The 27,641-nt window shown below is 42.4% G+C and overlaps 1 protein-coding gene across 1 annotated transcript in view; it reads right to left on the minus strand.

Annotated features, from left to right (window-relative positions):
- LGR6 (leucine rich repeat containing G protein-coupled receptor 6) overlaps positions 1–27,369 on the minus strand; it is a 139,547-nt gene extending 112,178 nt beyond the window's left edge. Inside the window, exon 1 of the mRNA XM_063299818.1 lies at positions 27,143–27,369. Within this exon, the coding sequence (XP_063155888.1) occupies positions 27,143–27,369 (227 nt within the window). The remainder of the gene's footprint in view (positions 1–27,142) is intronic.
- Positions 27,370–27,641: the final 272 nt, after the last annotated feature.

A 27,641-nucleotide genomic window follows, 5' to 3' on the forward strand; every position in this document is an offset into this window, starting at 1 on the left:
AACAATGGCCAGATATGGATAGCGTTCTTGGCCTTTTAAGGCCATTTTAAATGGTTATTGTTTCAATTTTTTCTCCATGGTATGTTGCTAATCTTATCTTCAAATAAGAAAGGGAATATGCGTATGAGTGTGTCTGTGTCAATAGCAGACAACCCCCTCCCCTCAATTTAAGTCAGCAATCATGGCACAGGGGAAGAAGATTCTGTGGCCAGTTCTGCACTGCAGCCTCAGCTCCTGGCCTCTCATGTGGCTCCTGTCTGTTTCTTAAGCCAACTTCAGAAATTCCAATCCAGGCTGCAGCGGGTTGGCAACTGGGACCGGCTGGGGCTCAGTTGGGACTGCAGCCGCCACAAGACCTGGCTGGTCGATCCCCTGCTTCTTGCTCTGCCTGTCCATGCAGGGAAGGCAAGTCTCCCTGGCTGGCCCCTGGGTGGACCGGCCTACCAGGGCCTGCCTTTCCCTTTGGGGGACTGTTTCTGCCTCACCGGTGCTGTGGCTTACCTTGGCTGTCTAGATATTGGCACACCTGGACGCCTTCGTGTATCCTTCCCACAGTATCTCTTTTGATACCAAAGCAGACCCTTCCTCTTCCTCCCCCCCCCTTATTGCAGCATTGATGCGCTGATGCCAGAACAATCAAGCAACAGGGGAAGAGGCTGTTCCTTTTTCTGCAGATCCAGGGAGTCCCTGTAGCAAGGAAGAACTGATAGTTCAGCTTCCTAGCAACACAGTACAGTAGCAGGGTTCCTACTTTGCAACACAAAGATGTAAAAAAATGAAATGAAGGGCAGGGGAGCTTTGCAGAAAGGTGGGTGGGTGGGGAAGCAAGGGGGGCAGACTTCATCCAGCCTGGGCAGAAACCAAGAGGGTGCCCACTGGGAGATGTAAGGGTTGAGTGGAGGACCAGCTTCTAGGGTGAAGGATAGTATGTTGAGTTTACAAGCTAATTGCTGGATCAACCACAAGATTATTACAAACAAGCAAACGAACAGTGGCTGCCAACTAGCAGAGAACACAGCCACTGAGCAGTCCGGGCCAAAATGGCTGCCCAGAACAGCGACCATCCACTGGAGGGGAGGGGCCGTGCCGGGCTCAACAGCCAATTGAAGCTGGAGCTGCTAAAAGGAACAAACCCCTGGAGACCATCCACTCCGAAGGGCTTAAGACGGCTCTGCTCAGAAAACAGCAGCTTTGAACTGAAGCTGGAAAACATGGGCGCATTTACAATGGGCTGTGAGTCAGAGGAGGATGACGTCATCCATTCTTGCACTCAGGAAGCAGTGAATGGCCCGCATTGGCAATGGGCCAAGCAGGAGGTGCAGATGTGCACTTTCTCATCAAACAACTCCCAGTTAAAAATACATCCTTGAACGTCCTTGAAGTTTTTGTCTGCCAAGCTACTACTGTTAATATAGTATGTATATGAACTATGTGTATATGAACTATGTATTCATGCCATATTAACGATGCTTTTTCAAAAAGAAAGGTTCATACGAATGAATTTCCCACATTGCACCAAGTTTGGCCCTTATTCATGATTGCTGACATGCTTCCACATTCTCTGTCCACATCATCAATTAATAGCAGTTGAAATGAGCCATATAAAACAGTGTCCCTAACATGTGCTGGGATTGCAACTCCCAGAATTTCCAACCATTACAGGACAACCATTTGTTTTCAGGTACAGGAACTTCATCTTAGTGGACAAGGTATGGCTCATTCTCTAGTCAAAGTGAGTTTATATTTTTACCAGACTGTTTACCATGTCTGTTGGAACTTTCTTGGCATGGTCTATGAAACTCATTTCTTTGTTGGTACACAACCCTTCTGCTTGATTTAATCTGGCACCTTCCACTGTACTTACAAATATTGGCTCTGCTGGAATTATCTCTCTGGGCAAGATAAAGGGCTCAAATCATATGCTCTGAAGGCCCTTCCTGGGTCACTCAACTTCTCCCAACCACTAGCCAAAGATAAGTGAGCCACTATAGTTTAATGAACTGTTTAAAATTAACTGAGGACCTTGTTCAAATCACCACTGAGTCTTTAGGTTAACTACATGATTTTGGACCATCAAATCACTCATTTTGCTAAACAGGATTCTGTGGAAAGATACAAATGAGAGAAGTCAATCCTGAAAGGAAGGTCGGGATAAGTTAGGTAGCTAAGTGCTATCAAACTGAATTCACCTATAAGTTTGCCACCTTAACCAGCCTTTAGTGATAGCACACAGCTCTTCCAAGGACATTCCAATAATCTTTTTGATCCCACCCATCCATTTTATAACTTGTCTTTCTTTTCTAATACAGTACTCCCTCAATTTTGGCAAGCACAATCACTTGTTCAAGTCTATCAACAGCTTGTAATAGGAAGAATAAAAATAATCCTTCTGCCTTAATTTACCCACTTTCACTGTTGATATGTTACAAAAATATTGGGGGTAATTTAAAATTTTACTGGCAGACTTCTTTTTCCAGGGGTATCACTCTGACTGATCATTATGACTGACCCATGGATTTTTAAAAACTCCCCAAAACACAGGGAACTATGTAGCTTAAAAAGCTAGAGCAATCAAGTAAAAGAACAAAGAGATGTACATCCTGGGAAAGAAAAACCATCACAAACCAAAACAAATCTTATAGGTGCTTGCCACCCTTGTATTCCAAGGCCATTGTGCCCCAGGTTTTCAATGCATCCCAAAATGTCATTGGGGTGGGAGCCATAATCTCTGGGGGAATATTATTTCAGAGGGCAGGTGCCATCACAGAGAAAGGGTCCCACACATCTGGGGACCAACTAGATGGCACTGTTTAATTGAGAGGACCTGGTACACCCACTTTGCTGGATCTTACTGGATGGGGAGAAATGATCAGAGATATGTGGTCCCTCAAGTAACCGGGGCCTATACCATGAAGGGCTTTATAGGTGCTGACAACACCTTGAATCGCACCTGAAAGCCAACTGCAACCGGTGGGGTTGTGGGGTCACATGGTGGGGTCACATGGGCATACTACTAATTTGCAAGCTTTAGTAAAGGAAGTCATGGAGCACAGTGAAAAAAATGGGACTAAAATGAAATACAAAGAAGACTAAACTAACAAGAACAAGTATAGCAACCAACCTTAAAATGACAATGCAGATATTGAAGTAGTGGTTAGTTTCTGCCTTTTAGGATTGACTATCAACAATAGCCTAGTGTGGCACAGAGTGGTAGGCTGCAGTATTGCAATTGAAACTCTCCCCACGACCCGAGTTTGATCCCAGCGGAAGCTGGATTCTCAGGTAACCGGCTCAGGTCAACTCAGCCTTCCATCATTCCGAGGTCAGTAAAATGAGTACCCAGCTTGCTGGGGAAGGTGATGACTGGGGAAGGCAATGGCAAACCACCCCGATATAGTCTGCCAAGAAAATGTCGTGAAAGCGGCATCCCCCCCAAAGGGTCAGACATGACTCGGTGCTTGCATAGGGGACCTTTCACCTTTCATCAACAGTAAAGGAACCAGCAGTCAAGAAATACATTGCAGACTAGTACGTGGGAGGGTAGCAATGAGTGTCTTAGGAAAGCTATTCACATGTCATTATTTGTCTATACCTACAAAGATTAGAATCCTTCAGGCAATCATTTTCTCTGTGGCACTCTATGGACACAAAAGTTGGACTTTGAAGAAGCAGGATAGAAAGAATATTGATCTGTTTGAATGTTGATGTTGGAGGAGACTCCTGAGAATACCATGGATTGCCAAGAAAACAAACAAATGGATCATAGCATAAATGACTCCAGAATTTACATTCAAGGCATAAATTATCATCCTCAAATTATCATATATTGAGCACATTATGTAAAGACCCAGATCCCTTGAGAAGTCCATAATGTTAGGAAGGTGGAAGGAAAGAGAAGAGGATGACCAGCAGAAGTTGGATAGACTTGATTACAGCAGTGATAGGCACACTGTTGGGAGACCTGAAGGGCCAGGTTGGGGACAGATCACTCAGGAGAAGGCCTGTCTATGTGGTTGCTGAGAGTCAACACCTACATGATGAAACATAATCAATGTATTACCACAAATGGGATTATAATCACTAATTTGGAAGGCTTTAAAAGTAGATTGGATAAATTCATGGAGGACAAGTCTGTCAAGGGCTATTAACTTGAGAATCCACATACCTCCAAGTTGGAAGCACCTCAGAGGCATATGGATGGCTATTTTGAGAAATAAATTTTCGATAAAAATGGACCTCAGCTTGATTCAGCAGGGCTGTTCATATTGTCTTAATTTTTTATGAAAACCAGCTTCTTTGCAGAGAATGACTATTGCTTTGCCCAATCAAGAAAAATGCTCCCTTATTGATATCCTGGCTCTAGCTAGCAAATCAAAAATTATCTAGTGAAGAAACCCTTGTTTCTAGCAAACCTTGGTGAGATTTATTACAAATACATGAATTAATACCCATGCCCAGTTGGAATGATAAAGGAATAGTCCAGTTGTCAACAGCTGTGGTCTTGCATGAAAGGGATTGATGGGAGAAACTTTTAGGGGAAGAAACAAAAGCTCCCTCTCTGTATGCTTTGCGCCATATCAGAACAAAGAGTTCTGTCACAACACATTCCTCAAAGTCTATAATTAAAAAGAACATCCCTAATTAATTTATTCCACAGATAAGGAATTGGTAGCAAGTATCTTCCACAGTGTAACTACTGTTCTTCCCTTTTGTTTTCCTGGGGCCTAAACAGAAAGAGGCCAAGTCCTTTCTTTTTTAAGTCTATTCATTTACTACAGCAACAAGTAAGAGCTGCCTTGTGGTTCTGTTTATCTAAGGTGGGGAAAGGATCAAAAAGAGCTGGGTCACATGGGCTGGTGCTTGTTATAGTCAGTTAGATGCTTATAGGATGCACCAGGCAGTCCTTTGCAGCTGTTTAAAAAAAAAACAGCATAATAAGTAGTTGAGGATCATCAGCTCAAAAAACTGAAGTTCAGAGAAACAGAAATAAACAGCTCATTTAGTCATTGCCATGCTGAATTTGTCTCCATTACTAAATGCTGTGACTGGACTGAGTTTCCAGTTAATGTTCACAGAGAGTGTGGTGTCACTTTATAGGCCAAGCAGTTGAATGTAGCAGTCTTTTCCCCAAACCCATTGCATGTGTGATCTTTGCATACTACATAAGCCCCTTTTTCTCTGTCTACATTATTAAAAGTCATCAGAGGGGCACTGCAATCCACAAAACACATCAGTATCCTGATATTGATAGATAACAAGGTGCAGTTTCAACAGCCCAACCATTTTCAGGAGGGGTCATATACTAGCTCAAGAACGACAAATGTTTGTCAACTAACTTTTCAGGTTAAGCTGTTTAAAAAAGGAGACAAGATTGTAGGTTTCTTCAACATCTGTTATTTTTAAAAGGATGCCCTCTTTCCCCAAGATTTGGCAAACTTATATAATAGAATGGACTAAAGAGTCTAATGGCATTGCAGACTAACAGATTTATTATTATATCAGCTATCACAGATCACTTTGTTAGAAATATCAGTAAGACTGTTACTATCTATTCTGTCTCTCACCTCTTTTTTCATTTCCCCTTCTCTTCCCTCCCCTTGACCACAGTAATATGTAAAGCTCATTTTCTCAAGAGTAGGACTATCAGATCAGGGCTACAAGAAGCTGGATGACCACTAGTTGGCAATCAAGCAGCAAAGTAATTACTGCTCTTTGCTACCATCTAGAGGCAATCCACAATTTTGTATCCCAGATCTGGTAGACCTAGTCAAAAGTAGAGTATACATTTAATGAAGTGGTCTGTGACTTGCAAAAACTTATATACCACAACTTTCAGGAATATAATCAAATGGGTTAGTTGTTCAACTTTTACTATGTCTCATGTTCTATTTCCTCCTTTACAAAAACATACCCAAAACAAAGAATTTGTGTGCAACCATATTCTAAAGGTGATGCTTCTCTGTGCATTTATGTCTATCTGCTTTGCTGAAATTTAGTAACTATTTATTTTACTAGGAGCCAATCCACAGGTTTTATATATATACTGTATGTGTGTGTATGTGTATATACACACACATACAGTACATACATACAGTGTGTGTGTATATACATACATACATACACACATACTGAGAGCTACTGAAGATGCTCAACAAGATAAGGAAGCAAAAAACAACAACACAAGAAGCCTTCTCTCTAATCTGTAATTTATGTGAGCAATGGTTTCAGCATGTAAGTTACTAGAAGCTGACCTTTTCACAAGTCCTTGTTATGCTGATTGTAGTAATTGCCACAGCCACATGTGGAACTAAACACAGCTTAAATGCCATACATACTCTACACCTTCAGGCTTACGAGGAGTAAGCCCCACTGAACCCCTGTGTGTGATGTCCTCATTCCTGAGGAAGTTCACTTACCTTCGCAGAAACAATGTTTAGAGTGACATTCTCTCTCTCTCCCTTTCTTGTTTGTTAAATCTTAGGAGAGGAAGGAAGACTAACTTAATCTACTATTTCATTTTTCAGCAGTATAACAAAATGTGGTGGATGTTATCAGAAGATATAGTGTTTTATTGAGGTTGGTTTCTTATACACAAAGCTTTAAATCAGAGCAACTTTCTTTTCAGTGGAGTGCTTGGAAGACAAAATTCTCCAAAAGATCCTGAAATGGAACCTTTCAAGCTTTCAGTTTCCATTCTAGGTCAGGAATGCCTCTGGAGCCATTAAGAACAGCAACAGACAGATGGAAATGTTCTTGGCAGCACATTAGTGTAAGTAAACAAACTGATTGCATTTAGTCTGCAGTAAACAGCATGGAGACTTACCTTTAGGCCAGAACTTATAGGAGAATGACTGTAGTGTAAAATATTGGGACTCTGACAAGGATGACTCAGGGTCAAATGTTTACGTAGCCATGAAGTGCGCCAAGAACCTTTACTACCTCACAAACTCACCTCATTTTGTGAGATTGAAAGGAGGCAGATGGTCTGCAGCATTTGGAGGAAGGATGGGATAAAACTATCTGTCCTGTCCATGCATTTGCTCCATCACCAGTTCCAGGTTAACCAATGAGCTAAAGAAAATCAGCTGCAAGTGTTCAGTCCCTGCAGAACTTTATGTGATATGATGTCAAGCATTATTCTCTCCAACTGGTTGTGAGAAAGGAGCTTGCTACAATATTTCAATGTGTTCAGCCAGTGAAGTCCAGTCATAACTGATCAATACTAACTGCAGAGAGCAGAGTAAAATATGCCAAATTTGAAACCAGTTTGTATTAAAAAAAAAATCTATAAACTTATGATTTTAAAAAGTTGTGTTCTATTCTCCTGGATTACACTATTCTTTTACTTCAGAATAGTACAGAACATCCTTTCTGTTAAAATATGAGTGAAAAAGATTTTGTGCTATTTCTATAGAATAGCTGTATTTGAATATACATGTATGTGCACATACCCTAATACGATGATCACTGTTGAGAGAGACAGAGTGTCTAAAGCCTGCTATTTCTAGGGCCTATCATGGGCTTGATTTGTCCATCTGATTAAAAATCATGCACAAACAATGGCAGGCTAGGAAGTCTCAGTCCTGTCCCATGCATCCCCTTTCTTGCCCTTTTAGGTCTCCATAAAATTGGGGTGGGCACCATTGAAGTGGAGAGCCTCTTCTACTTGTGGAGTTAGTGGTATAACATTTTGCCTATAGGTAATAAATAATAATTATTATTATTTTGAACCCTGCACAATGAAGATTCATACAAGGAGTCTTCATGCATAGAGGACCCTGCTTCAGAAGTTTCCAATTTACAAAAAGAACAAAGTGGTCCATTGTTTCAGTCTGAACCAATCTGCTGGATTCAAATTCACAAGAAGACCTTCATAAATACAGCAGACTCTCTGCTTCAGATGTTTGCCCTTTTGCACTTATAAGGGCATGCAAATCATGGAAATACAGAAGAAACAGCATGTCATTGTGCTTTCTCACACAATTTTAATCATGTAATGGGGAAAATGCCTAAAGGAGGCTAATACATAGGAATAATCTAAAATATAATTGCAATAATATCAAACAGGGGAAGCTTATGATACCAGTTTGTCCCAATTCTTTTAGGTCAGTTTTTGTCAGCTTATCACACACTTCCCTGCTTCACTATTTGATTTGCTCTTGAAAAAAAGAATTTTCACTGTGGAATGGGATAATCTAGATATTTTTCTACATTCAGCAATACTCTAGCAAACTCAGGAAGTACCTGTTTGTTTGGAATACATTACGACTGTCAGTCATAGGAAATGAAATTTGGTAAGGATGATCTGATTTGTGTTACTTGAGATTTTTTGTGTATAGTTTCCAGGATTCTGTGGGTTGAAGCAATGAATATTAAATCAGTTTAAGTCTTTGACTCTGTATCCATATTGTATTTACATAGGAAAATTATATGGAAAGATTCTCTACTTACAGTTAGAGAACCATGTCTACAGCTGGAGTATGGCAGAGTCCTACAGCGCATAGCAAAATTATTTAAGGAAAAAAGGAGCAGAACTACTACTTGTCTGAACTACTACAGATCTAGGCAAACTGACTTTTCTGTACTTTCATTCCTAGATCTGCTGGTATGCCACTGATCTGGAACCCCAGATTCCATGAGGTCACTGTCAAAAGTCATGTAGCTTTGGCCGGGACCTGGAAGCTTACCATAAAAAGACACAAAAAATGCCATCGAAGTTTCACACACCACGCCACAGAAAATTAAAGGAAAACGAAACTCCAAATTATTATAGGAAGGACAATCCAATATGGGTGCTGGGGTGAAACATGAGCTTGGTTCCTCCAAGGCTTTCCAATGCTTATGGAGTCTGACTCAATCAACACTGATGCTGTCATAACTGGGTGAGAGCCATGCCTGGTGCCTGTTTTAACTTAAGTCTTCCAGGACTAATAGGATATGAATGCAGAACAAGATGAAGGGAAATTCATTTAGACTGAGTGGCAAGGTCTTTGTAGTGCCACATGCCCTGTTGATTATCAGGAAAGAAAGCCAACATTAATTACCATCTTCTCAGTTCTCAGGATGCCCGGCTTCTGGATTGAGAGAAGGATATGATCAGTGACACAAATTGGGATGTCAGCTGCAATATCCTGAATCCACCTAAGGTTGGAAAATGAGAACTGGCAAATAGAAACTGGGAAGTTACAGAAACCTTTGTAGAGAATAGTCTGCTATATTTTGTCTGCTATATTTCCTCTGAGAACTGAGTAAGTCTATTCTTCTTAGCCCCACTCCATTGCACTTGATCTTCAGCATTCCATTCCCAATGATCAATTCCTAGTATATTGAAACTACTATTTGAAGAGAACTCAGTAATTTGCATCAGAATTGCACAATCCCAGACCCCAGGGTGACACTGGACCTTTAAAAGCCTTGTCTATTGCTCCCAAGTTCTCCCAAGTTTTGCCAAATTGCATTTTTTAGCATGACAGAAAATTACAAAATACAAGTTTAGAAAATAACATTAGCTATCTTTAATTAGATCAAATGGAAAGCCAATTTAGGTTTTGCCCATTACTTTTGAAATGCAGCCAAATGCATGGTATTCAAAAACCAAGTATGGCCCAGGCAATTTTAGCAGCCCCAATCTACACAAAAGTAGATAAATATAGGCATTTATTTACCTGTAATGCTTTTTTTTGGTCTTCATTATTCTTAGATAACTGAAAGTGCTTTGGTCCAGGGAATGCTCACATTGGCTGCTAAGGTTAGCTAATTTAATATACCACCTGTTCTATATTTTCACACCACTTTTTGTTAGCATTCTTTTTATAAAACCAAGAGCTGATGCTCAATGTTAACCTTCAACATTTTACACCTGAACAGAATCATCATTTAATGGATGGGAAAAATACATCCCAACCTTGAATCATCTCTCCTTTCCTGTGACTTAAGTTATTACACCTGATCCATTCATTCATTTACAATACTATTAATATTTCTTTTGTTTTTGTTGCTGTTCATATGATATCTCTCTATTTTACCATTTAAGACAAACAGCAGGTTTGGAGACAGAAGTCCAAGATGTTTTGTTAAAAAAAAAACCCTCTTCATTTAGCACTGGAGACCCAGTTGAAATTTGCATTCTTTCTGGCTGCGTTTTAGGATGTCTGGTGCTTCAGATCCAACCCCCCAAAGTTGCTTTGGATGAGCTTGGATCTGCATGCCACAGCTGTCAGTGCCTCCTGTAATAATTGATGTGTTTTCCTGAGCTTGCACAATAACTGCATGATCCTAGGAAAATGTGTGTTTGAGTTCCAACAGGGTGCAACAAGGTGTTTTGGGGCAGGCATTAGCACAGTGTCAGCACCTCCTTAATTCAAAAGTCTATTTTCCTGGGATTGCACAACTGCTACAGGATCCTAGAAAAAGAAACAGCTACCTTAGGAGGTACCAACAGTTCTGGAGTGAGCAGTGCATGTCACACGCACTCCAAAGCACCTTTTTGCTTTAGATCTGAACAACTCAACATCCCTATAAACAGTGGGAGTCATTCCAACAGCAGATATATGGTGGGAGCATGTTGAGCCTTTTTTTTCATTATATCTTTAGTCATGGTTTGTTGTTGCGGCAACTGAAGCTGGGGAACAAAGCTGGGATGGATCCAAACTCTTCTGACTATTTGCCAGTCCTTGAAACTCTTCCTAGATGCACAATAACCCAGATAGAGTGAGAAGGGGTGAAACTGACAAGAGTTGATCCGCATTTTCTCTTCTGTGAGGAAGATCCAGCCAGTTATGTGAGTTCTTTCAATCTAACAACCTTGAAAAGGCAGTTCTAAACTGACCATCTCTAGGGAGAAGTGGAAAGAAACAGTAATGGCTGCCTTATGTTCAGGAGCCAGGAAGTGGGGTGAGACAAGTGTTCCTGCCAACGGGGAAATCAGAGAGGCCATAAGCTCAACTTTGCAAACACTAAAAAAGCCAATACCTATAGAAGAGCTGGAAATAAATCAGTTCCTTTCCAGAATACTGACAATGTTATGGGACCACAGGGGTCCAGAGCTGCTCTCACAGAATTCTCAGATCATTTTCAGTAAGTATGGAACAAGCCATAAGATCCATTTGGAAAGACAATGAGAATTCTAAAGACAGGCAGGCAGAGTAGTTCCTGAGCCATCAGTTTCATTCATAGGAAAAGCTCTTCTATGATTTTTCTCATACATTTTTACTGTCAGCATTGTTTACTTTTTGAAAAGACATTCAAATGCCATGATGTGTCTATACCTACAAAGATCAGAACTGTGCAAGCCATGACATTCCCTGTGACACTTTATGGAAGTGAAAGTTGGAGTTGAAGAAGCAGGATAGGAAGGATATTGACATTTTTGAACTTGATGTTGGAGAAGACTCCTGAGAATACCATGGACAACCAAGAAAACAAACCAATGGATCACTGAACGAATCAACTCAGCGTTCTTACTCAAGGCACAAATGACCAGGCTCAAATTATCCTGGATGACCAACAGCAAGGTAGATGGACTCAGTTATAGTGATGACGAGTGATGATGAGTGCACTGTTGGAAGACCTGAAAGGTCAGGCTAGGGACAGATTGTCATGGAGAAAATTTATCTATGTGGTTGCTAGGAGTCAAAAACAACTTGATGGCACATAATCAATCAATCAATCAGAGCTGTTTCAAGAGAAAATTTGAAAGAACATGCATATCCCACTCTTAGACAAATATCCTGGTTGTTCCAATCCATTTTATCCTCGCCTATTACTGGCTGATCAGTCTGACTCACTCTCACTGAACATAGATAAATACTGTTTTGTTGTCTGTAGTATTTACCATAAGGTAAATATCCTTTTGCCCAAACAAGCTGATTACTTATTTTTAGTTTTATTCCATTTTATTTCTAATTAGTCAGTCATATATAGGTTTCACAGTTTTGTATACTATTGTTCATTTTCACCCCTCACTATGAGGAACTGTATAATTTTGAATTTATTTTGAACTGGTCTGTGACCATAATAAAATAAACTGAACTGAACATGCATGTCTCTTGTTATGTTCTGTTTTGCATGAAGACAGGACCAGATTAAGGCCAAAGGATGCCCTAAGCACAGCCCAACAATGGTGCCTCTCAATGGAATGAAACTCTCAAGCCATGAGACAGTAACAAATCTGATGATACCTACAAAACCAAACTTTTAAACTTTAGTCACTCACCATGCCAAAGAAAACTTTTTTAACAATGCCAATTAAAGTTGAACACAGCAGATAAGGGCAATTATTTTAAAAATCGACTAAAGTTGAGTGTGGCAGTGAAAGAGTTAAGGGCATGAAAGCTAGGGGAAAAAATCTCTGTGGTGCCTCCCTTTCTCTTGGTGCCCTAAGCATGAGCTAATTTTGCTTTGTTATTCTCCACAACCTTCTGTGGAATCTCCCATCTGGACTTGGGAGGGTCTAGCCCATACGCTGTGCAGACATTCCTATACACAATGCCAGCTACTTGATTGTGCTGTTCAGTGTATGCTGTTCCTGCCTGCATCTTACACCCTGCCACTATGTGTTGGACTGTCTCTGAGGCCTCTCTGCACAGTCTGCACCTTGGGTCCTGCCTAGTGTGGCAGACTCCTGCGTCTATGGATCTGGTGCTTAGTGCCTGTTCTTGTGCTGCTATGATCAGTGCCTCAGTGCTGTCTTTTAGTCCAGCCCTTTTCAGCCACTGGTAGGATTTCCTCAGCTATCTGACCCCCGTGCAGGGTCTTGTCTTGCCATGGCACTTCCTCTGCTTGATCTTCCTTCCATGTCTGCTGCTGCCTCAGGCATTCTCTCAACAGATCATCTTTTGGTGCCATCTTACTGATGTCCTCTTGGATGTTCTGGGTCTCATCCAGGACAGTAGCTTTGACACTCACCAGACCCTGCCCACCCTCTTTCCTCCTGGTGTACAGTCTCTGGGTGTTGGACTTGGGGTAGAAGCCTCTGTACATTGTGAGGAGCTTCTGGGTCTTCATATCAGCAGCCTCTATGTTCTCCTTTGGCCAGCTCACTATACCAGCATCCATCCTTTGGTGGTACTTGGATGTTGCTGTCTTCCTTGCCTCCTCATTGTGGTTCTCATGAGTCTGTGGGATATCAAGGTACTTGTAGCTGATCTGTATGTCTGCTATGTGGCCTGCTGGTAGTTCCACCCCATCAGTCTTAACTACCTTCCCTCTCTTTACTACCATCCGGCCACATTTCTCTAGTCTGAATGACATCCCAATGTCCTCACTGTAGATCTGTGTCAGGTGGATCAGTGAGTCGATGTCTGGTTCACTCTTAGCATACAGCTTGATGTCATCCATGTAAAGGCGGTGGCTGATGGTAGTTCCACTCTTGAACTTGTATCTGTATCCAGTTCTTCTGATAATCTGGCTGAGGGGGTTCAAGCCCATGCAGAACAGCAGTGAGGACAGTGCATCACTTTGGTATATGCTGCACTTGATGGCTACTTGTGCGAGCTGCCTTGAGTTGACTTCCAGTGTTGTCTTCTACAGTCCCATTGAGTTCTTAAGGAAGGTCCCTGAGTGTCCTGTTGACTTGTACAGTGCCAGGCATTCACAGATCCATGTATGTGGCATTGAGTCATAGACTTTCCTGTAGTCAATCCAGGCTGTGCTCAGATTGGTCTGTCTAGACCTTGAGTCTTGGGCGACTGTTCTATCTATGAGCAACTGGAGTTTGCAGCCTCTGGTGTTGTTCCCAGTGCCCTTCTGAGCTGTGCTTATGTACTGGCCCATATGGTTCTGCAGCTTGGCAGCTATGATGCCTGATAGGACTTTCCATGTTGTGGGGAGGCAGGTTATTGGCCAGTAGTTGGATGGTGCTGTTCCCTTGTTGGGGTCTTTCATGATCAGCACTGTCCTACCTTGTGTTAGCCAGTCTGGGTGGGAGCCTGCTGCTAGCAGCTGGCTCATCTGTGCTGCTAGGCATTCATACACTGCTGTTAGTTTCTTTAGCCAGTGGGTGTGGATCATGTCCAGGCCAGGTGCTGTCCAGCTCTTCATGTTCTTGACATCTGAAGCTGTTGGATGTCTGCTACTGTGACGGTGACTGGTTCCTGCTCTGCGAGATTTCTGTGGTCTGCTCTCAGGTCCTGCAGCCACTTTGCACTGGTGTTATGTGTCTTCTCTTTCTACCATATGTTCTTCCAGTACTGTTCAGTTTCTGCTGTTGGTGGCTCTGCTGTTACTGTGTTGTTGCACTGCACTTGGGAGTATACCTTGGATGGTTCTTTGGAGAACAGGGGATTTATCTTCTTGGCCTCTGCTTCTCTGGTGAATCTCCTTAGCCTGGTAGCCAGTGCTGTGAGCCTTTGTTTAGCAGTCTCTAGAGCTTCAGATGGAGTCAGGCCCATATATACAGTGTGTGTGTGTGTATTTGAAGAATTCTTAACAAGAAAAAAACAATACCAATATTATAAAAGAAACAAATATAATAAGGAAGAATAGTGAATAAGTAAGAAAGAAAATAGAAAAAAGAAATAGAGAAGATTATAAAGAAGAAGCTTTCAATCTTTTTGACAGCAATTATAAATGCATTTATATTTTACCCTCTCTTTCTAAGGTTACATTATAATTTCCTTCTTTCCATAAGCTACCCTTTCTAATCTTCAAACCCATTTGAAGTTCATTTTTCTCTTTTTTCAGCAAAAGTCCATAGTGGTTTCCAGTCACGATTACGGTGTAAGAACATCCTGTAGGAAGAAAATACTTGCAAACCACTTCTACAGGCACACATCCACAGAGTCTCCAGGGGTTGAATTCAACTCAAAGGAGACTTTAGAATTAAAGTAATTGTATAGAGCAATAGCTTGCTTCTAGCAATTGACTATAATTAGATATTTAAGCCCTGAACACCTTCTGGTTCTGGGCCTGGCATTATGGCTGTCTGTCTGTCTGTCTGTCTGTCTGTCTATCTATCATCTATCATTTATCTATCACCTGAAACCTAGTGGACCCTAGGCAGCTTACAGAATTTACAGCATAAAACATTACAAATCAATATTAAAATCAATTAAATAACAAAATCCTTAACCTAATTTGCAATTTGAATACTAAGGAAATGGCTAAAATTAAGTTAGCAATCGATATGGCACTGCTAGTTATAATTAATCCCCAAAGATCTGCTGGAAGAACCATGTTATCACCTGCTCCTGGAAGGCCAGCAGGGTGGTGGTGGTGGGGGGTCATCCTTGTATTTCCAGGAGGAGGAGGAGAGATACTACAGAGAACAGCCACAGTCGAGACCCTCCTGCTACACTTCTGGGTAGGAGGCAATCCTTTGCAGGAACTCCCTAGCTGATTGAATAGGGAGGGCAGGAAGAAGCTTTTGGGGAAAGGCAGCCTCTAAAAAATGCAGGCTCTGAACCATGTAGGGCTTCCTGTTTAAATTTAATGTTATTAAATTTATAAGCCGTTCAACTCCATTATGATTCTAGGCAGTGTATAAGATACAAAATTTAAACTAAAACAATCCGCACGGTACAATACTACAAAAAGAGCATCCAAAGAAAACAATCACTATCTCACAGATCAGACAACCCAAAAGGGCCCCATTTCCAAGGCCTGGGAAAAGAGCCAGGCCTTAAGGCTGGTCTAAATAAAGTCAGGGGTGGGGGGCATACAAATTTCGGGATAGGGGGAATGCCTTTATATGATGGGGAAGGGGCCAAAATTGTGACTCGCATCTTTGAGTGTACATGCACACTTATGCAAATAGGTTACTGCGGCATTTGGGTGATGTCACTGCACATGTGGCATCACTTTGGTGTCATTACAGCTTGTTATGGATGTTGCTGCCTGATCGGCCAAACAAAAGGAAAGGAATATATGGGAGGAAACAAGGGTGAGAAAACTGATTTTAGTTTGGTCAAAGATCAGCCATCCTTCAGGAGGTTAGCCCAGACACATCTACATTTTTTACACTGGTTACAGACATGAAACATTTCTTGAAAGATGCATTCATTAAAAGAGCATGGCACTATTTCAGTTATTTTTAATTTAATGGACAAAAAACAAATAACCACCACTGGATATGATAGAACAAAGTAACAAATGTATTAACCAAAGACTTGTTTCCCAGGTAGTGGGTTTGCACATTGTGTTATGACAGATTTTTCTTCTCCACTGAATTAAAGTTCTATCCACCCATCCTGAGCCAGCAGAAAACTGTACTGGCCTGCAACTGGTGGATTCCTATCCTGCCCCTGTTGTTCTGGTGACCCCTGAATGGTGCTGTCTTGTTTATTGCAAAGCCCTTGATTACTTGCTCTAACTTTTCTTCCCTCCTCTTTAGCATGTCACCAACTACCTGACATTCATCCTGCAGAAGTGGGCAGGTCTGATTGCAGGATTCTGTCTATCATTCCTGTGCCTCCCCTCCTACATCCTCTTCTGTCATAAGAATCAACGTTGTTTACTTTTCAGAATGGGAATGGCCAACAAAAACAGCAGGATATTCTGTATTTCATAAATCATCTTAATCACACACAGTGAAAAGTAAGCCTCTTTGAATTTAGCAAGAGATTATTTCCTTGTCAACCTGCACAAAAGTGGGTGCAACTCTTCATTATTCTTCTTAAAGGCATATTTGTTACTCCTTTTAATTCTCTTCCGAAGGCTCCTTCACAAATACAAGGCTTTGAAACTGAAGGCTTGATTCTTTAGCCAGGTACTAAATTTTCCCTTCACAACAAAATATGGAGGGATAGAGAATCAACCAAAATCACAAGGAAGCTTTGAACAGAACCAAAACTCTCCCCAAGGTTTTATGTTACAGAAAAAATAAATAAATATTCCCCCCCCCCCACTACCTCATGCCCACCACACATACATAGCCAGAGGGGAAAGAAACTCGTCATGAAGCTCCAGTTGGTAATAAGTAGTACTTAGTCGGGAGAGTTGATGAACACTTAGACTGCACTCCTATCAAGCCTGGAGTAAATTCCACAGGGTTCGGTGCAACTTATTTGGGAACTGTATATGGGATGGCACCCTTACTCAGTTAAATAAGCCTGCAAAATTAAGGATTTTACAAAGAATATCCTGGCCTCTTCTTTTTCTCTCCCCACCCTTCCTTCTACTTTAACTCCTAGCCTGAAGAGTTCTGGTCAACCCAAAACCATGCACTCCTGATACGCAATTGCTGGTTGATCCTAAAAATAAATATATAGCTTTACTGTCTTTGTACGGACATTTTAAAGAAAGGACCAATGAGGCCATATGGTATGCCCCAAGAGCTTTCCCCTTTCGCATGGGCAGAGGTGCCCCAATTGAAGCCACCCACAACCCCCTTGGGCAGGTGACCTTGCAGGGCTCCAGGGTCAGCAATTGTGGCACATTCTCCACAGCTCCCATCTCCCAGGCCCAGCCCGTCCTCATCAACAGGAGGTATTTCCTCTCAGTTGAGGTTCTCTTGTTTGCAGCAGGCTGAGTCCCAACAAGATGCTGCCGTGCCTGGGCCTCGCCTTGCCTTTGAACACAGGGAATGTTATTAATTGCTGCCCTGGGGGGACATTTTCAGTTGGAAACTATTTTGTCTCCCTGGGGTACCTTTGTAGTGGGACCTCCAGCTGCCGGGAGCCAAGAGGCTCCAAGAATGGCTCCCACACATACAGGTGTGGCTGACTCACTCCCCCCTTCCACAAAAGGGGTCCTTTTGGAGGGGGAAGCTTCTCCCTTCAAACCTGTGTTAGGCTGCTACCCTCCACATGGTAGTAGGAAGGAGGTGGGAGGAAAGGCAAGCAAGAGAGTTTTGTATGTAGCTTTAAATCTTTCTTGCAATGCTCTGCAGAAAAAGCTTTTGATGCCATTCTAAAATGGCTTCTATTCCAGGGCAAACAGGGCAATAATTTGTAGTTTGCAGTTTGCAGTACATCTAGAGCTACAATGAGGACTTTAACAGCCTTATGAGTCTGTCTTTTAGTCTGTGGTGATAGTTAATTTCATAAGTTGATCCCAGTTTACAAAGTGACTCTACGGGATGGTTGTTTAGGAATTGCATTGGGATTATGCAAGTCAGTGCTTTGAAAAAAGGCTATGCCAACTGCAAGGAGACTTTTCTAAATTTAAATAAACGTATTTTCATTTTCCTCAAAGTGTGTGGTGGGGGGAGGAGTCTGAAAAAAGAAACGAGGCTTTATGTTCTTGGGTACACCATTTCTGAAAATGTTGAAGTCTTTTGTCTCGATTGTTAGCTCCCCCCACCCCGCCAAAAAACTAATACTTTTTCCAGTGAACAACAGTGTGTCTCCTTATTGAGCACATGCATGCATACACACCCTTTCCAAAGTTCTGTTTGTTTTTATTTTAGCTCTTTTGTTTATTTTCCTTTTTAAAAAAGATATGTGGACATTTTTGACTTAAAGTTTTGTTTGTTCAATTAAAAATTAAAAAGAAAAACCCTGACTGATGACATCGTATTCCATCCCATCTTATTTTTCTAAACTTCTGCTGATTCTTCTTTTGCCATTGAATCAAAATCATGCCATTCAAAATATTCTTAGAATATCTGCAGTCTAGACCAGTGTTTCGGTGCTGGCTGGGGAATTCTGAGAGTTGCAGTCCACGAATCTTAAAGTTGCTAAGGCTGAGAAACATTGATTAGAGGATATTGCAACCATGATGGTGCTCATTCTATATCAACAGTGACAGCATTGTTTTACAGGCTTCCCTACTTTATAGATACCCTTCTACTTCAGTTGGGGCAACTCTTTGGTATATGGGTGCCATATGATAGCAGGTAGTTTCTAGGATTGTTCTTGCTCCCTTTATGTGCCCTTGTTGTATTTATCTTCAACCTGCCCATGTTAGTCAACAGCTGTTTTTAAGCTGTGTGGTATATGAAGCTGAGACTATTTTGGTAAGTACCACCCAACCCTTGGCCAGACTCCAAGACTGGAAGTAAATCAGATTGGAAGAAAAACAAATACGAAGAGGCATTTCAGGAGGGAAACTAAAGGCAAAGAAGAATTTGACACTCCCTTCCCACCCATTGTTTCTGAATTGCTCCCTTGTCCCTTCCTTTTGTTTGGCACCATCTATGTTCTACATAGATCGCGCTGCCATCACATCTAAGCCTTTACTCTCAGCTACAACTTGCAGATAGTACCTAATCATTGGTTGCTCTTGCATCTTTCCCTAAGGTAAAATCCTTTCTACAGGGTTGGACTAGAGGGTTGGACTACAGCCCTCTTTAATTCCTAGTCAGTATAGATCATTCTATCTGGGGATGTTGGAAATGGTAATCCAACACAGTCTGAAGATGAGGAGGTGATCTCAGAGCAGTTTCCAAGTTGGGTGGGGGGTGGGGGGAAGCTGCTCAGCACTGTCCTTGCCTGACACTGGATATCTGCTTACAAACTACTGCCTACCCCCCATAAAATAGAATTTATTTTTGGCTGAATGTTCATTATTGCTTGCCAATCATCTGAAAAGGAATAAAATGAGCTGAAAGAGCAGCCACAAAGGACGTTTCTAATCTCAAACGAGTTTGGAAATATGAAGCTCTCACCATTCTCTTTACCTGGTTCCCGAACCTCAGCAGGTGCAGAAACAGAGAAGATGGAGCCTATGACATGGCATGATAGGCTGCCCCATGCTCCCCCTTTCACCCTTTGGCAATCCCAGCCCTGCCAGAATTCCCTTTTTTTTTTAAAGAAGGCTGTTCAAAGCAAGTCTTAAATTCCCATAATCACTAGTTAGATCTCCTCACATACAGATTTAAGGGCATGAGCTAAGTCTTGCACTGTCTTGGCAGATTTATAAGTTGCTTCTCCAGGAGAAGGAAGGACAACAAGACAGGAGGGATCAGGGAGGCATGGCTTATTTCTCTTCTGCTCTTCCACCATCCTTTCTTGAATTCCCTGGAATTATTGCTTTGGTGCGATCACAACAGACCATGAGCTGAGAAGAGTGGCAGATAGTAGCAGACCAAACCATACTACTGAGGAGAGTAGCAGAGCCTTTTTGTGTCACTCAATGTTTGGGCAAGCCTGTCTATCTTAGCGTTTTTCATCAACACCATTATAAGGCACCAACCTTGTATATCTTAGAAGCATTCTGAATGTTGCAGGACTACAGCTCCCAGAATGCCCATCGCTGTCATGCTAACGAGGACTGCTGGAAGCTGGTATTCAGTGACAGTTGGAGGGATAGAACTTCCTCATTTCTGTATCATCAGGGACAGTCCAGTGCTTCATTTGCAGGGATGAGATGCATTTTCCTAAACTGAAGGAGCACTTCTTTCCTGCTGAGCAAAACTTAAAAACTATCCCATTCCATTATGGCTTTTATCGATAGCATCATATGTGGTTAAGATTGCTGAAAAGGCTTGTCTCTGCAGCAATTTTAGCTGCTTAATTAATTTCAGTTTGGAACATTATTTAGCATTTCAATAGCAGTTCTGTTTAAATTGCTTTCCTTATCTTGTTATAATCCCTACAATGATTCTTTGGAAAAGAATTAACACTATAAGTGATACCATAATGATGCCATATGATGAATATTAGCAGTATATTATTACTTCTTCTAGTTTCTGATGTTTAGGCAGGAGAGACAGTCCTTATGTAGCCCAGATGGCATCAGCTGTCCAAAAGTAGGAGGCTGAGAGAGCCCTGAAGTCTGCAGGAGTACAGATAATCTTTAGGGAGAAAAACACAAAAATGCAGTTAGAGTATGTTCAGAGATTATAGAATGGTGCCTGAGAATTGAGAAGGGGTGGGAAACCAAAGCTGAAAACTGAGTAGGAATGACAATGGAATGGTGTATTTGGGGGGAAGAAAGTGGCTGGCAGTGACTTTTTATGCAAGCATAGTGCTATGCTCTTTTTCACATAGACCTGAGACACATGTTGTGCTTTAGCCCTGAGTTATTTAACTGCAATATGTTGACAAAACAATTTGGCTGGATTGTTGGCTGGATTCATAGAACATGCTAAGCCATAACAAGCCATCCCCATTATGGTTTAGCATGGTGCGTGAACCCAGCTGTAAGTAAGTCTACTGTATCCTATGAAAATACAAAAGAATACAGGAAAAAAATTGCATTTGAACTACATGGTCTTGTGCTCATCATTAGATTCTACTGCTTCTGATTATATACAGTTCTTTCCCACTTGCAGCTGTTCCTTGGCAAACATTCAGTTTTCTCTCTAAATTGGATTCTCCAGATGAGTTGAGATTAAAACTACCAGATTTCTAAAACACGATAGCGAACACTGAAGACCCAGCACAACTAGAACCTATTAGGTTGAGGAAGGCTGCTCAGGTTTATTGTCTTGTAAGGCTTGCTCATTTATGAATGTCAAAGCATGACTACTGGAGAAACTGCAGATCTTCATGGCTCCCTGGCCTTTAGTAAGAGATTTATGAGCCTAGGATTATACCACTCTTCCCTAACCTGGGCATGTCAACTCCCAGACTTCTCTGGCCTGCATGGCCATGGCTAAGAATTGTGGGAGCTGAAATCCATACACTTGGAGGGCACCAAGGTTAAGGAAGGCTGGGCACATGCATGCACACAGACAACTATAATGACATTTCCATGTCCTTACAAACATGTGTAGCATTACCATGCTATATAGCTACTGCAATATTCTGATGCAAACAAAACTAATCAGTTGGCCTTTCAACTTCCAGGGGATCACTGTCTCAGCTCCCAGAGACAAAATGCAGTATGGCATCTGGAATGACATATCTCATGTTCTACTTTACTTTTTCCATATTTCCATAAGACACTTAATTGCCAGCTTTAACATTATTGGGCTTAATTCCAATGTATCATCATGGTGCATGTGATTTTCCTTCAGTTCACATGATGGCTTGGAGGTCTAGTGCTGTCTTAGATCTTTCTAAATATTAATCATGCTGTTGTAAGGCCAGATGAATTCCTTCATATAATCCTGCCTATACAAGTATTACACTTAAAAACCCAATCAATTTAGCAATGGAACTGTCCTACTTGATCTTCATTCTTCAAGCCTGGATATGGAATGGAATTTTTTCATTCTTTGATTAGGAGTCCTAGGACTCCTACCAATAAAACATCTAGAAAGATACATATGTCATTTATTTCTCCAACACAAGATTCATGAATGAGACGTGCCTAGGGTTTTGTTTTTTGTTTTTTTAATACTGGTAAGTCTTAGGTATGAATAGATAAACTTCATTGGCTCATTATGGTTGTGGGATGCCCACATATATGCTATTAAGAATCCTGTCCAGCTTTCCCATATTCACAATAGACAGATGTTTGTGGATCCATATGACAGTCTGAAAGAATCGTCGGTGAGGAATGTATGGAACCTTGTAGCATAAAATTGCATGAAGTCCCCTTTACAAATAGTAAATGATTTGTAAAACTGAGAAGACCAAGAAGATGAAAACTTTCTGATAAGATGCAGAAAAAGTAAACTAAGCTCAAGTTAACTGGGGACAGTCTTTTGCTGGGAGGAGGTCCAGATTGTGCAACTTTTCACTAGCTATCCTGTTTGGGAGCAGCAACAGTTTTCGAAGAGAGAGAGAGAGAAAATATGGCACTTGAATTTCAAATTTATACTCAGGGTGTGAAATTCCAGAGATGGGTGAAGAATGTTGAAGAGAATGGAAAACTCAGTCAACATCTATTGACCTGAATTTCTGCTTGCACAAGTTCAGAAGCAGAGAGGAGAGAACAAAGCTGAGATAACTAGAGAGACTGCTATTTCTTGCTCCATCAATATTACAACACCACACACTGAGTAGCTGGACTGGGGAGGGAAAGGAGCAACATGGAGTCACCAGGGCAGGCTTGCTCTTCAGGAGTAGTTTGCTACTGCCTCCTTCTAGGATATTTTTTTCACTTTTCAAATCAAAGCTACAGTCCTAGGTTATCCTGAATCTAATAGCCTCCCATTCAAGTAGTAAGCAGGCCCAACCCAATGTACTGTAGGTTAAAGATTAGTACTGTACAAAAAGAGAGCTGAAGGCATGCTTGATGCTTTGAACCTGGTGTTGTTGTTACTTCTGTCCTTAAATCAGTGTTTCTCAACCTTACCAACTTTAAGACATGTGGACTTCAACTCCCAGAATTCCCCAGCCAGTCATGCTGGCCAGAGAATTCTGGGGGTTGAAGTCCACACATCTTAAAGTTGCCAAGGTTGAGAAACACTGCCTTAGATGAATATGTTGATTTAACCTTATATTACCACCTTTGTCATGCAACTACTGAAAAAGAACTGTCATCGTCTAAAGTGGGTGGGTAGCAGTGGCAAAATAAAATAGCCAGTGACTGTAGATAAATCTATTTAAAAAGTAACTATCCAAGTTTTAAAGGATTCCTCTTCTCTTGACCTACTCAATAGATGGTGGCTTCTCTACTGTTTTATTATATCCACACTGGAAGAGTTTTAGTCCTGGCAGTAAAAGTGGAGGAGCTAGACTCACCTCATTTGATTTTAGATAGAAAAACCCGATCTACGTTCCACAAAAATATCTTTGCAGGTCTAGGTGCCAGGCTATACAACCTCATTTTGCCTAGTGTATTGTGTGAATCCAATTCATATGCTTAATGCATGGTTCAGTGTGTTTTGCAAGCCATAAAATTGAGCAGAATAAACTGGTTAAGTTAAATATGAGTAAGTGTGACTGCAACCATGATCAAAAGATTTCTAAGCTGGGATGTGGGAGATCTAGTTATTCTTACTATTCTATATTAAATATTACCTCTGAATATTTAATATAGAATAGTTCAATCAATCTATTTGCAGAATAGATTCCACTTGCCTTTTGGAGAATTTGCAGGAGTCCTGATACTTCTGTGAAGTGCAAAGGAAAAGTTTTAAAGGAATAGTTATTCAGAAACTGAAAAGCAGGAGGGAGAGTCTCTATTTAAGGATGCATTTTGGACTATATTTTACAGTATAAGGCTGATTCTCATAAAGAACTGTCAATGGCGCCACCACATGCTGAAACTGAATAATTGTCTACTGGAGGGATGCTTCCTAGAAAAGTTACAATGTTGTTAACATTCAGTTTTAGTACAGCTAGTAACTTCATAGAGAAGTCCATGTCATTTTCTTGGCAATCATTTGGAAGTGGTTTGTCCAGATTTTTTTTAACTTCCCAATCTAGCCTACAATTCTTGTACATGATTATAGCAGGCTTTTAGTTCTTCATTAAGCTTCCTCAGAGAGCCAGTGTGGTGTAGTGGTTAAGGCATCAGGCTAGAAACTGGGAGACTGAGAGTTCTAGTCCTGCCTTGGGCACGAAGCCAGCTGGGTGACCTTGGGCCACTTTCTGATAGATCAACTGAAAGCAACTAATATTTGCAGATGCCCTAAATTCAGAGCCTTCCCAGTTGGAGCAAAGAATGCCTCCAGACCAAGACACTGTACTTTCAACATCCAGACATGATCTTTGAGCTTTTGTAGCCAGAATATGCTTTTTGGTAGACTCTTTGAATCTGATGTTTGTGCTAGAGTAGGGCTTCATTTTCAGTCAGCATAGCCAAAGATGGGAGTTGTAGTCCAAAACAGTTGGAAGGCTCCTGATTGGAGAAGTTTATTTTATGTGATCTGGCAATCTCAATGGAACTATGACTACTAAGGATCAAATTATCCAGTATATATTAACGTGTGCAAGAATGCACATGTTAATGAACCACAAAAGCAAAGATATGTCAAGACAGAATTTGAAAGAGAGGGAGGTACTTAAGCCTTTTCTTCATTATTTCTCTACTCCAAAGTTTTCTCAGACCTCTCCCCCACAAGATGTTAAATACATGTTCACCTTTCTTCCTAACATAGCATAATTCTAGATTCATAGCTAGAATGGAAAAGGACACCTGATGTGTCTTTTATATTCCTGTTCTCATGCCTGAAAGATGAAGACTCTTCCTCACGGAGTTCATCTGTACTGTATGTATTCCAGCTTTGAGATGAGGGACTGGTTGTGTTGACCTTGTGGCTAAGGTTGCTGTGTCAAACCCAGGGCTAGTTCAGCACCAGACAAACAGAGCATTTGTCGCTGGCCTTAAAAGGGGTGCTGATCTGCAGCAGAGCTTTCAGTCCTGCTAGCACTTTCAGCCATAGGAAGTCAAAGCTGGCTGTACAGTGAAAGGGGAAGCACCATCAACAGTTGCGGCTGCTCCTGTAGCTCGAAGACCTGTAAAGTAACTACATGGAGGTGTAAGCAGGGAGTTCTGGAACCTGTTCAGGGGACTTCGGTCTCTAGGGCTGGTCTTGGGCAAACTGAAGGGAAAGATTTTCTCCAGGGCTTTGAAGACAGACTGGGTTTGGTTGAATTAAGGGGTGGACTGGATCCCCTAAGAACAGTTTTAACAGTAGCCTCATGTAATGCTGCTATGAGGGACTCCAAATTAGACCACCCTCGATCCCTTTGTGGGATTCCTAAGTGTGGTCTGGAGACATCACTTGTTCACAAGCATGGTGCACAAACAATGCCATGGACAAGAGAAGATGCATTTTAAAGGGGACAGTCTCCTAGCCATGGAGGGCATTATATGGGAAAGCATATTTTGGTGTGCCGGGATGATTTCAGTCATTGGATCAGGTTGCCTAGGGAGAGGTGGGTTGACTAGTAGGTTTTATCAATGTCTTTATCAATGCTATTCTTTTAGTCTCCCTCTGAGCCTTCATTGCTTGAGCAAAAGTTTTTCACTGACTCAAGTTTTTTTGCAGAAGGCCTCCGGATGTGGAACATTGGGCACTGGAGCCAATATCTTGGATATGTGTAGTTTATCCTGTTAGATATCTTGTAGATCAAATCCTCAATTAGCTAGAAAAAAGTTCCCTCTGAAATGCTATCTTTCTTTTCCAACTTGGTACAAAGAAGACAACACATTCAGGTAACAATCGGGAAGCCAAAAGCCTGGGAGATGGGAGAAGGACAATTGTATAACCTCTTGGGTCTTAACAGAATCCAGTTTATCTCCTTGAAATGGCAGTATATTCCACTTAAAGGAGAAAGGCTGGCTTGGCAGGAGGGCCCGAGTGTGAGTGGTCTCCCACAAAGAAGTCAGAAACTCAGTAAGACTCAAAGGCAAGTCCCCCACTTTTGCCCTGACCTCTGATTACTTAGTGCAGTGTTTTTCAAACTTGGCAACTTTTAAGATGCATGGACTTCAACTCCCAGAATGCTGGCTGCAGAATTCTGGGAGTTGAAATCCGCACATCTTAAAGTTGCCAAGTTTGAAAAACATTGCCTTAGTGTGAAGAAGCAGACATGAACTCTTTTTGTCAGGTATCCCACAAAACCTTTTCCACAGATTTCGGACAGCCTTTCCCAAACTTTCTGCGTTGTCTCCCTGTATGATTTCTTAAAGCAAAGCCAAGTTCTTTCACTCGCTACATCAGTGCAGGACAGTTTGGCTAAACCTTCTCTGCCTAAATAAGCAAAGTCTCTTTCATACGCGGCGCTTGTGAGAAAACAGCCACGAGACTTGCAGGGAGGGAAGTGTCGCCCAGCCTGTCGAAATGCTCCTCCAGCCCCAGACAGACGAGCAAACAACTTTCCAAAGAACAGAATAGACATGGCTAGGACCAGTGGAAGCCGAACATCGAATGGCCCTTCTCTTCAATCGTTCGGGTTCACTGGACCACAATAGCGCCCCCCCGCCCCCGCCGACCCCTTCACTTTCCAAGCCGCGGGGGGCAAGCTGAATGCTGGCTCTCCCCGAGCCTGCGAATCCCGAAATGACCGCCGCCTGAAAGCTTTGGAAGAGAGATGGGATCCCCATTGCAGTTTGCCGTAATCACTCAAGATAAATACTCCATTATGCTCTCAAACAACCAGAATCTGCCGGCAAACAAGCTCTGTTTCCGCTGATCCGTAGCAATCAAGAAGTAACGCAAGCAGAACATCACAGTATAAACAGGCTTTGCCGAGGACCACAAGGGGCGCGCGGGGCGGGGAGAGAGAGAGAGAGAGAGAGAGAGAGAGAATGAGAAGGACTCTCTCCGTCCGGAGAGCTGCCTCCGCCGTTTCTTTGGGGTTAGCGGCGTGAGTCGCCCTCGGTTTTCGTGGCAGGCTGGCAGCTCTGTCCCTCCACCCCGCCTCCCCTCCGCCACCCCGGGAGAAGCAAAGCGAGGCGCCTGACAGGTTGTGCTTACAGGTAGGCAGTTAAGGGGCTCAGGCCGCCGGGCACGGAGGAGAGCGCTAGTTCGGAGCAGTCGGCGGAGAGCGCGATGCCGTCCTCCTCGCAGTGGCAGAGCGGCGGGCAGAGGACCTTGACCCCGGGCGGCTGCGCCGATGCCAGAGCGCCGGAGAGCGACAGGACGAGCCAGCAGAGCAAGAGGCTGTCCAGCCGGGCGGCCAGCGGTCCTCCCGCAGCAGGCATGCTGGGCGCCGCTTGGCCGCTCCCTCTGCCCGAGCGGTGCGCAGGAAGACTCCAGCTGCTACGGCCGGCTGCACCTTCCGAAGCTCCCGTGCTCGTCTTCCTCAGCGCCGCCGGGAAGGGGAGGCATGGCTGGATGGTCGCGGTTATTGGGTTTCACACGGGCTGGGCTGGGCTGGGAGGTAAAGACTCGCGGGGAGGAGTTAGAGACCGGGCGCCGCGATCCCCCTGCCTCCCTCGCGCAGGCATTTCATTCAACGGGAAGCACGCGGAGA

This window comes from Candoia aspera, chromosome 3 (assembly GCF_035149785.1).
Source record: "Candoia aspera isolate rCanAsp1 chromosome 3, rCanAsp1.hap2, whole genome shotgun sequence".
Lineage (NCBI taxonomy): Eukaryota > Metazoa > Chordata > Lepidosauria > Squamata > Boidae > Candoia > Candoia aspera.